The 14,927-nt window shown below is 45.8% G+C and overlaps 4 protein-coding genes across 6 annotated transcripts; 2 read left to right on the top strand and 2 right to left on the bottom strand.

Annotated features, from left to right (window-relative positions):
* Positions 1 to 76: 76 nt before the first annotated feature.
* Positions 77 to 4,735, top strand: prcc (proline rich mitotic checkpoint control factor). Its single transcript, XM_047018965.1, has 7 exons — positions 77 to 923; positions 1,019 to 1,066; positions 1,193 to 1,714; positions 2,002 to 2,094; positions 2,312 to 2,458; positions 2,956 to 3,021; positions 3,250 to 4,735. Exons 1-7 carry the CDS (start codon positions 621 to 623, stop codon positions 3,334 to 3,336), a joined length of 1,266 nt encoding a protein of 421 aa, XP_046874921.1. The 5' UTR covers positions 77 to 620; the 3' UTR covers positions 3,337 to 4,735.
* mrpl9 (mitochondrial ribosomal protein L9) lies at positions 4,468 to 8,146 on the bottom strand. Its single transcript, XM_047019723.1, has 8 exons — positions 7,824 to 8,146; positions 7,382 to 7,541; positions 7,154 to 7,278; positions 7,018 to 7,071; positions 6,816 to 6,914; positions 6,647 to 6,730; positions 5,334 to 6,071; positions 4,468 to 4,485 (listed from the first exon to the last, which is right to left on the bottom strand). Exons 1-8 carry the CDS (start codon positions 7,911 to 7,913, stop codon positions 4,468 to 4,470), a joined length of 1,368 nt encoding a protein of 455 aa, XP_046875679.1. The 5' UTR covers positions 7,914 to 8,146.
* A 524-nt stretch (positions 8,147 to 8,670) lies between these two features.
* si:dkey-266f7.9 (uncharacterized protein LOC100006223 homolog) lies at positions 8,671 to 10,857 on the bottom strand. 3 transcript variants are annotated; one of them, XM_047019537.1, is made up of 5 exons: positions 10,720 to 10,857; positions 10,322 to 10,334; positions 9,976 to 10,072; positions 9,185 to 9,755; positions 8,671 to 9,016 (listed from the first exon to the last, which is right to left on the bottom strand). In XM_047019537.1, the coding sequence occupies exons 3-5, from the start codon at positions 10,041 to 10,043 to the stop codon at positions 8,750 to 8,752; spliced, it is 906 nt and encodes a 301-aa protein (XP_046875493.1). In that variant the 5' UTR covers positions 10,044 to 10,072; positions 10,322 to 10,334; positions 10,720 to 10,857; the 3' UTR covers positions 8,671 to 8,749. The 3 variants fall into 3 exon arrangements, with proteins under 3 accessions (XP_046875493.1, XP_046875491.1, XP_046875492.1); XM_047019535.1 differs by having other exon boundaries at positions 9,976 to 10,101; XM_047019536.1 differs by lacking the exon at positions 10,322 to 10,334.
* A 1,293-nt stretch (positions 10,858 to 12,150) lies between these two features.
* On the top strand, positions 12,151 to 14,278 carry LOC124467133 (protein rapunzel-like). Its single transcript, XM_047019278.1, has 2 exons — positions 12,151 to 12,261; positions 13,180 to 14,278. The coding sequence occupies exon 2, from the start codon at positions 13,238 to 13,240 to the stop codon at positions 13,967 to 13,969; it is 732 nt and encodes a 243-aa protein (XP_046875234.1). The 5' UTR covers positions 12,151 to 12,261; positions 13,180 to 13,237; the 3' UTR covers positions 13,970 to 14,278.
* The last annotated feature ends 649 nt before the right edge of the window (positions 14,279 to 14,927 follow it).

The following is a 14,927-nucleotide window of genomic DNA, read 5'->3' on the forward strand; positions in this document are numbered from 1 at the left end:
AAATGTATGGCCAACGTCGGTTTTTATCAAACAAGTCCAGTAGAATGCGCAGGAACACTTGCGCCGAAGCTGCGCAAAAAGTAGCTACTCGAACAGTTCTGTATTGAGCGCATCATCAATGGCAGCAGCAGCAAAAATGAACATGCTATCATTTTCAAATACAATTTGATATACATTTCACATTTCAAAGGTCCCTTTTGCGTGGGAACCAGTGTTCTTGCGCAAATCATCTCCAGATCATGCGGTATTACAAGTCGCACGGAATTGTCTTAAACTGCGCACGAAAAGACTGTTAATCCACCCTCAGCGGCCTTTGACGCACTAATCAAGCAGTGAATCCCCGGTCACAGTTTGGAATTATGGCTGTACTCTGTTTTGTTTGAAAGCAAGTTATTGCTGTTTTCGCCATCGGAAAGCCACGTGTAGTTTGTTATTGTTTTTCCTCAGGCGAATATTATCCAAAACAAAGCAAGCGCATTCTGCGTTTCAGCAGTTTGCATCTGTGTAATACGCCAGTCACACGACAAGAAAAAGGCCTTTTCGTTTGAAGTGTGTAGCGAGGTAGCTCCTTTGTACCTTGCATTCTATGCCCCCAACGAGTTCGTACATAAACAACAATAATGTCTTTGGTAGCCTACGGGAGCAGTGATGACAGCGATTCAGAGGAAACTTCAACATCTGGTAGCAAGTCTGCAGGTCTTTTCGCCCTTCTCCCCTCTCCCAAAAAGTCTATATCTGGACCACCAAACAGAGATGCATCAACACACTCCTCTGCGATAAGGAGCACTTTGTCCAACGACGATGCTGCCGAGAACACACCGGCCCGGTCTCAAACACTGAAAGGAGGGCTGCTTTTTGACTTGCCTAAACCGAAGAAGCGAACAGAGCCTGTGAAAATCACCATACCACAACTTAATAAAGATGTAAGTTGACCAGTTATTTTGAAGTTTATCTCCATGAATGAAAAGTAGTTTCAAAATGAGACGACTCAATATCGTGACGATGTTATTGTTTACAGTCAGATTCAGATGAAGACGAACCAGCCAGGAAGAGAGCGGTGCCCCAGGTAAGAAATGTCTTGTTTACATTTTACAATCTTCTCAATGTCTAAACTTAGTCAACCTTAGACTGAACTGTCTAATTTATTAATCCACATCCCCCCATTGCACCTCTTTCTGCCTTCCTGGTTAAGGGGTTAGGCCTCTCCTCTCTCTTACCGCAACCTAGAAACATGACCATAAAGGAGACCGGCAGGTCCCTGGTGCCACACACCCTCACCAAGCGCCCCGACCCTAAGGCCTCCAAGCCCACCAAGCCCTCCGTCACCCAGGGCCTCTCCAACTCCAGCGCCTCCCCTTCTGCCATTAAGGCCGCAGCCAAGTCTGCCGCCCTGCAGCTAGCCAAGCAGATGGCCGCGGACGACCAGGAAAGCGACGAGGAACTCTCCCCAGAGAACTACTTCTCCCTGGGGGACAACTCACTGCCTCTCCCCGCCGTGGATCCCAGCTTGGATCCAGAACCCGGAGCCCCTTCGGCTCTACTACCTAATCCGGCGGCGGCGGAGACCGGATCCTTCCAGTCCGACGCTCCCCTGGAGTTTGGGCCGGGCGGCGAGGAGGCATCTGGGAGCGTGTGGGTGGGTCAGCAGCATGCACCGCTACATCCTCAGTACCTGGAGCCCTCTGTTGAACCTGCGCCGGAGCCCCTCCCACAGGTAACGGGAGATCAGGAGGTTACTGATGTCTGGGTTTACAGTTCTTCTGTGCAGAAACATGCTCCAGTGCAGTGGTTCTCAATCCTGATTCTAATAAATGAGTCATTATCAAGCTCAACAGAAGCCTGATAACAACCCATTCATTTGAATCAGGTGTTTTGAAGCAGGGAAACGTCTAAAACATGCAGGGCAGGGGGGCCCGAGGACCAGGATTGAGAACCACTGCTCTAGTGGTTATAATGCAACAATAGAGCAGCATCTACTCATAATATCTTGTTACCGGGCAGGGTTACTACAATGAGGCATACTACCAGAGCCCTGATCCGTCATTGGCTGAGGCAGACGAGCCTGGCTCCTCCGGCCTCTTCGATGATGAAGCGGTAAGCCTCGGTCGTTCACTCTCCCAACGCAGCACTACACATGCTGCTTCATGTACACACCGCCGTTGTCATTTTCACACTGCCCCAACAAACACCAACAGGTATATCATACCAATTCAACACAACAATTGTATGGCTGTTGGTGTTTGTTTGGCCAGTGTTGAACTGGCCCTTAGCTGGTTAGCACCAGAGGCTGATGTGTTGCTGTTGTCCCTAGTTCCGGAGGCTGCAGGGGAAGAGGAACAGGGGCAAGGAGGAGGTGAAGTTCCTGGAGATCAAAGGAGACGACCAGCTGAGTGGCAACCAGCAGTGGATGGCGAAGAGCATCACTGAGGAGAAGCAGGAGCGCAAGTCTTTCAGCAAGGTGAGGGGGGGCGGGGGACAGGCTCTGGGGGAGAGACACAGGCTTTGGGGTAAAGAGACAGGTTCAGGGGGAAAGAGACAGGCTCGGGGGGAGAGAGACAGGCTTTGGGGGAAAGAGACAGGTTCAGGGGGAAAGAGACAGGCTCGGGGGGAGAGAGACAGGCTCGGGGGGAGAGAGACAGGTTCAGGGGGAAAGAGACAGGCTCTGGGGGAGAGAGACAGGTTCAGGGGGAAAGAGACAGGCTCGGGGGGAGAGATTAAAGAGATGAGCATGACCGCTAGGAAGGGTGGGTGTTGTCACCTTCTTACACACCTACTAACCCTGATTCATCCTCATCCTGGTCATGCTGTGGAGGTCGAGGTGCCTGAATTACTGCAGAAACAAGGATAGCTTTATCACACTGCATTTCTTAAACCAAATCCCTGCCTGTGTCTGCTAAGTGTAGTACAGTAGTACCTGATATCTGACCTTTTACCTACCTGCACTTGTGTTGACAGAAAAAAGGAGACCAGCCCACAGGACAGCAACGCCGCAAGCACCAGATCACATATCTGATCCATCAGGTGGGTGACACACTTCCATCTACAATTCAAACCGTTAATAAAACACTCCACAGTCACACCCTGACCCGTGTTTAGGGTTTACGTAACGTTTCATTTTGTAGCAACCATCCCATTTTGCATGTCAAACCGAAACGAACGATGCTTTGACGGTGCTGAAGAACACGTTGTAGTCCCAGATGTGATGCTTCCCTGAAGCTAATTTCAGACTATCATGTCCTGCTTCCGCAGGCTAAGGAACGGGAGCTGGAACTGAAGAACAACTGGGCAGAAAACAAGCTGACCCGTCGGCAAACACAGGCTAAATACGGCTTCTAACCCCGGAACTCCTCCTGGCATGCAGAATCCTCCCCTCCATGATTTAGGATAGCGCAATCCAAAGCAAGAGTCCCTCATCTTTGAGGAAGTACTGTAACCTGGCGACCATAACCTAGCGACAGAAGATCCCTGTCCTGCCCACTCCATATCTTCCTGGATACCCTCAACATAATACTTCCCTCCTCTTACCCCGTATTGGTTGACCTCAGATTTGTGTTACTTCCAACCTTGTTGATTTATACTAGTTTTGGTGGACTGTTTTTGTATCGTGTGGGTCCTGTAGGGAATGCAGAGTCTACACTGTGAATGAGCTGCTCACAGTTGTCACTAAATTGGCTTTTTTTGGAAATCGTTGTTAGATGCACTTCACCATGTCTGTGGTTTGACCAGGTGAGGAATATATAAATACCCAGCATATTTCACTTGGTGCTGGACAAGACATTGGAATTTCCAACTAAAAGTAGTGAACATTTAAATAAAAAGAACATTTGTGCAACCATTCTTTCTTGGGATATCCAGTACATCTTTGATAATGGTTCAGCTTTTTAACTTCCTACGAAGTTGGACCTGGTACAATTGGTTAATGCTTGTTGGACATCCTTTTTGTAGAATAGAGTGGGCTATGACATCTATACAAAGCCAGGAATTTCCCTCCAGACTGATTGAGGTTTAATGAAACCGTGAATAAGGTGTGTGATCCGGAGGAACACTGCCTTTGTCTCTCTGGTTATGGATACCCTGGCTCAGAAAAAGGAATGTGGATTTCCAGGATTTATTTTACATTTACCATCCTCTGGTCGAGACTTTCCAAATGGCTTCTGAGCAACGTATTATATTTGGATCTAAATTAGTTCTAGTCTGCTGTTTTGTAAACAAGTGGACATAATCAATGTTGTGTGTCCTTGTTCTGTCACAGACAGAATCTAATCTTAGTAGGAAGTCAGTTGGCTTCCAACCAGTGTATAGTTATGTGAAACATGACTTCAAAATGGCACCTGTCCAATCCTTGAAGATGGTTGAAGCCCTATAAAAATATTTTTAAGTGTTTCAAGGATAGCTTCCTTAAGTGGATGCAATTAAAGCCAGCAGACAACAAAGTCTTAGGATCATGGTGTCACTGACAGCAGCTTCTTAGACATCCTTCATTATCTGGTTTCCAGGAGAACTTAAGCGGAGAAACCTACTCGAGATCTTTCGACATAAAACATTTACTAAGTTGATAAGTGTTTTAGATATGTAAGAATTTGCAGTGTTATTAGATTGGCAAAAACAAAATACTATCCAAGTAAACTACTCTTGAGTTTTACCCTACACTGTGTATTTGTTTTGTGGGTGTGATGTTTAAATTGAAATAAAAATGTAATTTCTGCTCTAATCATTAAAAGCTCTTTTGTAATTACTTTTTTACATTGTTACATTACAATTACAGTGTTACACAGACTAAATCTGTAGAAACGGGTTTATTTCTTGGTTTGACAGTTCCACTGGATTTGAAATGAAAATAAATACAAACCTATATTGTAATAAGAATAGATTCACATATGCTGTTTATTATGATGTACAGCAAACCCATTTCTGTGTGGAGAAACACAGCTCTGTTGACATTAAAGTGTTGCTAGTTTCAGCAGTCTTTGATGGACAGGCAGTAGACAAGACTACTTGTCTGGTTTGTCTTTGACTTCCTTGTTTGCGTCGGGACCTGCTGCTGTTTCTGACGTGGTGGCTGAAGGCTTGGGAGCAGCAGGAGCTGCCTCCATTGATGCTGCTGCTGCTGCTGCTGCCTCCGGAGCTGCTGCTGCCTCCGGAGCTGCTGCTGCTGCCTCCGGAGCTGCTGCTGCTGCCTCCGGAGCTGCTGCTGCCTCCGGAGCTGCTGCTGCTGCCTCCGGAGCTGCTGCTGCTGCCTCCGGAGCTGCTGCTGCTGCCTTCGGAGCTGCTGCTGCTGCCTCTGGAGCTGCTGCTGCCTCCGGAGCTGCTGCTGCCTCCGGAGCTGCTGCTGCCTCCGGAGCTGCTGCTGCCTCCGGAGCTGCTGCCTCCATTGATGCTGCTGCCTCCATTGATGCTGCTGCCTCCGGAGCTGCTGCTGCCTCCGGAGCTGCTGCTGCCTCTGGAGTAGTAGGAGCTGTCTCTGGAGCAGTAGGAGCTGCCTCTACTGATGCTACTGCCTCTACTGCTGCCTCTGGAGCTGATGCTGCTGCCTCTAGAGATGGTGCTGCTTCCTCTAGAGATGGTGCTGCTGCCTCTAGAGATGGTGCTGCTGCCTCTGGAGATGGTGCTGCTGCCTCTGGAGCTGATGCTGCTGCCTCTAGAGATGGTGCTGCTGCCTCTAGATATGGTACTGCTGCCTCTGGAGATGGTGCTGCTGCCTCTAGAGATGGTGCTGCTGCCTCTAGAGATGGTGCTGCTGCCTCTGGAGCAGTAGGAGCTGCCTCTACTGATGCTACTGTCTCTCCGGCTGCCTCTGGTGCCGATGCTGATGCCTCTGGAACTGAACCTGCAAAGGCTTCTGAAACCGCCTTTGCAGCCGCCTCTGGAGCAGCTGCAACACCTGCCTCTGAAACCGCTGCCACACCTGCCTTTGGAGCAGCTGCAACACCTGCCTCCGAAGCAACCACCACACCTGCCTCTGGTTCCTCTTCCTGCTGTTTCTGTTGCTTTAACAGAAGTTTAAGCCCTCTGGGGCTGCCTTGAAAGGGCACCACAGACATGGGAATTTGCACAGTGTTTATCCCGTTGACCTGTCAAAACAAGAACATTCCAATGAGTTTCACGGCAAACGAACAACTGCTGGAGAGGCCCCTCTCTAGGCACAGGTATTGTCCATTCTCTCCGACAAAACACCTCTTTGGGTTGTTCGGTTCTGCGTCAAAATATCGTCTATGGAATAATTGCATTAAGAAAATAATTGTGGAATGCCACGGGCAACACAGAGCCGAAAAACAATTTGGTCGGGAAGTTGGGTCCGGGGTTTCTCGGTTGGGGAAAAACTATATCCGAACAAGAGCTGTTCGGACCAATCAAATTGTCAGGGCGGGCTTTATACAATGATGGACAGATGATCAACAGTAACGTAATCCAACCACATCACCAAGGAGCACTTCGGTTGAATTTGTTTTCAACAAACAACATACTACGTTGTTCTGATTGGCTGTAGGTCTATTCAATTGAGCGAAAAGGGAATTTTTTTCCGGGTTCGGTTGAAACGCCCCATACTCACAGCCCAACGGAGCGGTATCAGACTCATATTCTGACTAGAATTATGAGTATGACAGCGTCAGGCTAAGAAAGTATTAGTTTAATGATCTGATCTTACCGTGACCTCGCACCAGTAATCTCCCAGGTCTTTGATGGGCTCGTCTGGAAGTCTCAGAGCATGAGGAGGGACGACTATACCTTGCTGGAGGGAGAAAGCTGTTAAAGATGAACACTTATCATCGCTAATCTTTGATCCAGTGAGTTACACATTTTTAAACCAGTCCTACCTTAAGAAATTGCCTGCGGACGATCTCTGAGGTGATCACATAATCAAGAGACATTTGCTTTGTGATTTTCAACTCCATGTTCTTCAGGAATTCCACGGTCTGCAGACATAGGAGGCAATGTTTCTTAAGGTAGACATGCTAGCCTGCTGTGACTGAAATCTGTAGCAACATTGAAGGTACAGACATAAATATCTTTACTAACCATTTGCCCAGTGCGTGTTTGAATTCTATCCTCCACTTTCCCCTCCCGTAAAAGCTGTAATAGAAAATTATTTGATGAATGCTTCTTTAAACAAAAGGCAATTTGCAACTGTTAAGCATTTGAGTTGTACACTCACTCTCAATTCCTCAGAAAACATCTCTTTGTTTTCTGGTGATGGGTACACTGCCAAGCCTTCTGCCAAAAGCTTGTTGCGCCCTAAAGATTTCTTGACGATCACCGTGTCTCCTCGACCACCGAGCTCTAAATAGCGAACGAAGAATTAAGGGAGTGCATTATGACAAATCATCTTTGAAATAAAAAGAGATTCTTCATGAGAAACACAGGTGTAAGCAAACTAACATACTTGCAACAGTCTGTGTAAGAATGAGCTCCATCTTCTCTTTAGGCGCATGTTTGGTGTCCTCCACTACTTTGTAAACACGATGTCGCCGCGGGTGTAGCCTGGGCGGACGACCCTCTTTGGACAGCGGCACCTGCCACCAACGTTCAACCACAACTGTATTCTGCGAGGGCGAGACGAGAGATGCAGCGTTAGCTAGCACTAGAATAGCACCGTATCGTTAACTGGTTATGGCTAACTAACTAAAAGCTATTAACCCCGTTTGAGTTTAGTTGGAATATACATTGATAACCTTTAGATTTACCATACCGTCTACTCAATCTCAATTAAGGGTGGTCCATATTGCTCTCTTGTGTCACCTGGCTGTCACTCATTTTCCTACCGGGTTTTAAATCAGACGTTTTAACTGACAAATGTTGCCATCCGATTTACTTTTAAAGCTTACCTTGCATGCCGTTTGTGAAAAACATTGAACATGGGAATGTGATAAATCCCGCACCAAACCCTGAAGGGCACGTCGGCTGGTACTCCACATGGCTAGGTTAATATGCTAACTAGCATACACTTCTTACAGAAGACGTTTCTGTTATACAAACGCACTACGGTATGAATGCCCGGTTTGATCTAATGCATCTAACCGGCGTGACACTGCTACTGTAAATGATGTTATGGTCCTTACATTATTAACATCTTGAAAGGTAGCTACCTAAGCTTATCACCCAGGACCAAAAGTAGCAAGCTAGGAAAGCTGTAAGTGTAATCATATGACGTAGTTACTTGCGCGACTCCTGTGGGGCAGGGATAGGACCCCAAAATGTGTTTATTCTAAAGCCTGACCACAGATCTGAGGATGTGCGTGTGTAACTATGTTATGACTAGCATAACGTTATTTACGCTAGTAAAAAACACTCATATCTTGCATCCATCCAGGAAACCTGGATTTTCACAATGTATGCTTCATGTTTTGGCTGCTTGCAATGTTTGGGACTACCTCGTTGTTATGATCAGTGACCTATGCTCTTTTGTAAAGCTCTCTCTTGGAAGTCGCTTTGGATAAAAGCGTCTGCTAAACGCATAAATGTAAATGTTAACCGTACTAGGCTATACATATTAGTTAGGTAGAGTTATTATAATTTCCAAATATTTTAGTAGTGTGTCTAATAAATGGCCATTCACTGTGCCATTGTATAAAGAACAGAAATACCTTAGATGTTAAAGGAAAATCAGTCTACACACACATAAAATCATGGTGAAAAGGAACAAATAAACTCTCTTGCGGTTTGTTTGTTTATTTAATGGGCAAGATCGAATCTGTACCATTGAGGATCATCAATTTAATCAGTGTCAGTGGTCCAACACCACTGAGGCCTCTCAGTTGAAGTCAATGATAATTTGAAGAAGGAGGGCACCAGGGAAGTCTGTGGTGATGATTCCAAAACGTAAATTCTGCCCCATGCGTGCAGTCAGGTAGTCGTAGATACGGGCGTTGATACGCTGGGCGACGGCATTGGGGTAAGCGAAGACCCCGGCTCCGCTGCCGTAGGTGAGGAAGATCTCGGCCTTGTTTCCCACGATAGCCATGTCCAGGTGTTCCTCAACGCTCTGCCACTTCTCGTTCACGTGCAGGAGGGTGGGCACCTGAGGGAAAACAAGGAGTGAGAATCAAATTCACAATTCAACTTACGTGGTCACCAACTGTTAAATAGTTTCTTGAATTGCCATTGGGACTATCTTGAAATAGATGAATTGAACTGAATTGAACTGAATCATATTGAACTCAGTTGAACTGAATTGAACTGTCTTTACCTTCCAGTCGTCCGCGATGTTCAGGGACCCGTAGCGCATTCCCAGGTCTGGTCCGGCAAAGTCCTGCAGGACGATGAGCTTCCCCCGGGCCTCACCCACCGTGGGCACGAGCCGGCTGTGCCACAGCAGGTCCCAGTGGGCGTAGCGGTGGATGTAGCTCACAACCGGGCCGTAGATATCGTAGGTCTCGCTGAACTCCTCCTTCAGCCGCATGAGCACCGTCTCGCTGGGGTACTCGGACAGGAACTGGGCCACGTCCTCCAGCACGTGGCCGAAGTGCGCCCGCTGGTAGGAGACGCCGTGGTGGAGGGTCAGGTTCCCCCGGACGTTGCGGACGCGGATGTCCAGGAAGCGGACGCCGGCCCGGAGCTGGGAGGCCAGGCTCCAGGACTCGCACTCCGCCAGGGCCCCGCCATACAGCGCCATGGTGTTGTGGGTCCCAGGGAGGGTGACCTCAGATAGCGAGCGGCTATCTGGGATGCCCCCCATCCAGGAAGGGTTGAGGAACTCTGGGTTGGCCGTGTCGTCGTAGTCGGGCCTCTGAATGGTGCTGCCAGTGGTGCTAATGACTCTGCGATTGGGTGGAATGACAATGAGTTATAGGCAGAAAAAAAGTGTGCCTGGATTGCCCCGGATGGGTGAGCATACCAAGTGGGATGAGGCCTATGTATTTATATATCAAATAAAACAGTGTGGTTAATGTTTCACAACATAAATCCCTCAAACTGGTCCCTTCCTCCAGTTTTTCTGTTGCCTGACCTGATTGATTGGACTCCCTTTAAATAACTTACCCAGCTAAGACGATGAGTTCCACGAACATCTTCCCAATTTGCAGGGAGGTTCGTTTGGGACTTGTCATGTCTGATTCCTCGGTAATGAGAACAGGATCTATATGTAGAATGTGACAAGAACAGAGACTGAACAACAGGGTTAAAGGGTTAGTACACGCAGACTGTACTGATCAACAGACAACCACTTTGGCAAAAATGATAAATAAATACACCCATAACACCACACCGAGGGAAGATGAAAGTGTATTGCAGCTGTTGATCCTATTTCAAAAGAAGTGTTATCTAGAGGGAGGCCTGGAGATAACATGTACATTTGTACAAGTGAAAGTTAGAGTAGTTTTCCCACCTGGAGATGGGCTCTGAAAAACATAGACAAGATAATATTGTTGACAGTCAATCATTACACAAGTCAAGCTGTGGGCTGAGTTCAGTTCAGTACTGTTATCCTCTATATTTCCAGTCCATATTATCTGAAATACCCCAAGGCCTATAAGTGTAAAGTTAACCTGCACTTTCACAAATTAAAATACTCCTCTAGCCTCAGAAAATAATGTCAGCCAATAAAAAAAAAACATTGGGAACAATTAGGTCAACATTCAAGCTTTGGGTGAGCTGGATGTGAACTCCATTCACCCCTGTGAGGAATTTCCATAGCCGGCTTAACATTTCTAATCCCAATGAGAACCAAATCAGGAATGAGCAACCTCACCATTACACAGGAGTAAAAACTCACAATGAAGTTACCTGATGTCAAAAGATAGGAGTCTTCAGCCTGACTGACCTGCTGACAAAGGGGGAGAGAGAGGAGGGAGAGGAGGAGAGAGAGGACAGAGCCTGACTGAGTGAGCCAGCGAGTTAGCCTTGGGTGAAAAGGGGGCATGTTGATGCTGCAGATCTGGTGGAAAGCCGGGGGGTTCAGCGTCAGAGCGAGAGGGGGTGGGGGGGGGGGGGAAGCGAGGAGGCAAGTCGGAGGGCGCATGAACTGTCACGCCACTGTTTCAGTCGGCGCACGAGCACAACAACAAACATGCTCTCACCCCTTGTCTCTCTCTCTCTCCCCCTCTCTCTCTCTCTCTCTCTCTCTCTCGCTCGCTCTCGCTCTCTCACACACACACATACACACACTGCATGTATGCACACTAACAAATACACACACTACAAATAAATTCAGTGTTATTTTTTTATAACTAACTGTTTGGAAAACAATACACTGAGGTTACATATTGGTCATTAATCTTTTTATAATAGTTAAGTAGAATGTCTGTGGGATAACATACTTGTTAAGTAATGCTCATTTGGGTCTTCCCTTTGGCACTTGTTTAGTTTTTCACAATGTATGCTTCATGTTTTGGCTGTTTGCAATGTTTGGGACTACCTCGTTGTTATGATCAGTGACCTATGCTCTTTTGTAAAAATCTCTCTTGGAAGTTGCTTTGGATAAAAGCGTCTGCTAAATGCATAAACGTAAATCTAAATTTAAGTCATCCATATATTGACAAAGACACTTTATCTATATTGCCAGAAAAGGTTGGTTTATGATGTTCAGGACTAACACTTCAAGACTGTTGATTAACGTTTCAGTCAACATGACTAAAACATATTTTCTCAATGAGTAAAATGAGTCCATGAAGGTAAAAACACATGTTCAGTTACTCACATGGCTTTAACCACAAATTACATCATTCAGTAGATGCATGTATCCAAAGTAGCATACAAATAGAGCATAGGCACAAAGCAGACCTACAGCAGAATGACCAAACTGACTTAAGCTGACAATGCACACAATTGTTGTTGTTTTTATTTTGTTTTTCATATTTTATTCATAAACAAATAAAAAATTAATATGTAGGGCGTAAGTTGAAGACAAATACTTATTTCATTTTATTTAATAAGCACTGGTTACTGATTTCAGAAAGCTAATGGTGCAAATATGTTATTTGTGAGATCTCTTTTTAACCTTTGTGCTCTATTCATGAAAGTGGCAGTTGGTTTCTTTTTTTCTTTCACTTCAAGTTCAGGTGAACACCAACTCTTAGGAAAGGTGTGGCTGAGTAGTTTACATGGTATCCCATAACGCAATAGAAACTTGGCTACTCTCACCATGTCCCGCTCTGCTTTGGTTACGCAGAGGCAGGGTACTTCAACCAATCAGGACGGGCTAAACCATACTTCCACGTTCCCGTGTTCTTCTTTTGCACAGAAGGCGGGACTTGTCTGAAAGCAAAGGATATGGTGGAAAGAAAATAGACCGCTATTGATAGAAGGATAACGATAGCGTTATCGGAGGTAAGCTGACCAATATACCAGGCGCTTTAGAATGTTTTGTAAAGGTCTTGATATTTCATCTGAAAGTAGACTCGAGTGGTCCTTTTTATTTTAGACAGAAGACTATGTTTACGTTTTCAGGAAATGAATGCAGGCATACGATAACGAAAGTGTATAGATTTACTGAAATGCTAATTCAATTAAATAATGGGAGCGGTTAATGTTTAGGATTTGAGGGCCAAACACATTTTGGGTCGGAAATGTTTTTTTAAATGCCAGTAGCCTAATTATTTTAAACGTCCACGAGACACACCCACTCTTCAAGAGTGTTTTCCCCTGCATTGCAGCCTTGAGACGGATGACTAATGGAACAAATGAAATGAGAGTAAATGGCATTTTCCAATAGGTTTGTACAAGCGGACTCTGTAAATCTAATACAGTGGTTCAGTTGTATGAGTAACTAAAACGTAAAGTATAAACTCACTAAATGTCCTCGAATCTCAAAATTCTCCCGGATCGGAATTATCAGCCTACTTAAAGTTCATATAAGGTTTATGTAAAAATGCATTTAAGTTTGTTAAGTAACTAGAAAGTTTGTTGAGGTTAGGAATAGCCTAATAGTTTTCAAGATATTAATGGCCAAATAAGGCTTCGCAGATCAGACATTTGTGAGTGTGACAATGTTAAAAAAATAAAAAATACCAGGAACTGAACACAAAAATTTTACATGCATTTGCTTTGGGACCCAAACATTATATAAAAGAACTTCTGAAAATCTGAAACAGTGGTGCAACCACTTTCCTGGATTTGTCACAGAATGACCCTAAAATGTTCAAGTTTCCAAACATGTTCCACAAAAAAAGTTTTTAATTTACACAATCTGAAAATAACCAGAATAATATGTCACTAATTTGTCCATCCTTCAAATTCCCCATCCAGCTTCCCCCTCCGTTTTCCTGTGAGAGAGCGTCAGCTACTCAACCTTAGAGCTGCATCCATGGCGAACGCTCAGCAGATCAAAAATACGGCAGTGAAGGTGCTTGTCTGTGTGGAGAAGGTGTCTAACTTCGCCTCCTCCATCAACCCTCTCTTCGGCATCGTGACGGCTCTGGTCGGGGTGGCTCGCAAGGGCCTTGAGTGCGAAGAGGTCCATGCCCTGGACAAGGACTTCCAGCAGGTCCACAGCAAACTGGAGAGCATCTCCAAGAAGAACCAGCAGTGCCTGCGTCAGATCCGCATCGACGAGGTCAACGAGACCTTCGGGAAGTACGAGGAGTACATCAAGTACCAGTACGCGGCCTTCTCCAGCATGGTGGCGCTAGTGAAGAAGGATCCGGAGAACGCCGACCGCCACATGGCGTACTTCGAGAAGGTCTACGAGAGGTACAAGAGTGACATGAGTCTGGACGTGTACTATCGCGGCGTCATGGGAATGGGGTCCCTCTTCGGGAGGCCCCTGCTGAGCGTGTACCTGGAGCACTGCGGGGGCGACCGCCAGGTGATGGAGAGCAGGTGCTCTCACTTGGGCCACCTGTTCCACATGGGTCTGATCGCCCTCATAGGCTACACGGCCGTTACCGAGGACGACGAGGACGAGGTCAGGGAGAAGTGGGCGAAGCGTGTGGAACACATCCAGGAGAAGATGCAGGAGGTTCTGAGCCGATGCAGCCAGGAGAGTCAAGACTTGAATGGGACGTCGGGGTCAGGGTCGGGTCTGGCTGGGAGATGAGGATCTGGTGGTTGCATACCACCAAATCCTCATCTACATTGGGAAGAAGAGGTCTACACCACTCTCTGGTTCCAAACTATTTCTATTGGACCAAGTCAATAAATGCAATCATATTTAGGTACAAATATGACTATAAAACCTGAAAATATTTGTTGTAGGCAATATTTGTATCTGTTTGTGTGATCTTTTGCCATCAATCTTTTGTTTTTTCTTTATCATGTTAAGCAATTTCTTGGAACAAAAACTTATGTTAATGTCCACAACTGCCTTATATGCTGCCTATGAATAAAAACTGAATATGTCAATGTTTGTAGCCTACACTGTCTTTAATAAAGAGGTGCGACTCCCAACCTTTGGGCCACGGCCCACTAGTGGTCCGTAAGGGTAGTGCAGGTGGGCTGCCAAACCAATGAAAACAAAAAAAAGAATGAATATCTAAATATTTATATATAGGCCTACTGTTGGTAAAGGATTATAAAAATTCGTACACATGTTAAAACTACATTTTGACTACATTCATAATGACCGAAACGCCAATATTTACAGTTGGCACGTTGACGTTAGCCCAACTGACATTTCTGCATTAACTTGCATATGCACTAGTACGCGCCACTTCCGTATTGCGCAAGCCAGACGAACAACTTCCGGTAGCTCGCAGTTACGATTGTTTTCGCAAACAAAATGCTATAAGCGATAAGTAGGCAAGTCGGTGTTATAATAGTAGGATACTCATCTTTCATTAATTTACAGTGATCATAATGTGTATACGTTTCATCTATACACCAGTCTCTTACACTGAGACCATAGGGGGAACACATATCCCCGGAGGTCTGAGGGAAGTGGTTCTCCCTCCTGTAAATGATTTCACAACCATTTTCTACAGTTGCAAATGTTTTATATGCTTTGTTTCCAGTTTTTCTTGTTTTATGTGGTATTTGGGAGTCAGATGGCTGAGCGG

The sequence above is a fragment of the Hypomesus transpacificus genome, chromosome 4 (genome assembly GCF_021917145.1).
Source record: "Hypomesus transpacificus isolate Combined female chromosome 4, fHypTra1, whole genome shotgun sequence".
In the NCBI taxonomy this organism is placed as follows: Eukaryota; Metazoa; Chordata; class Actinopteri; order Osmeriformes; family Osmeridae; genus Hypomesus; species Hypomesus transpacificus.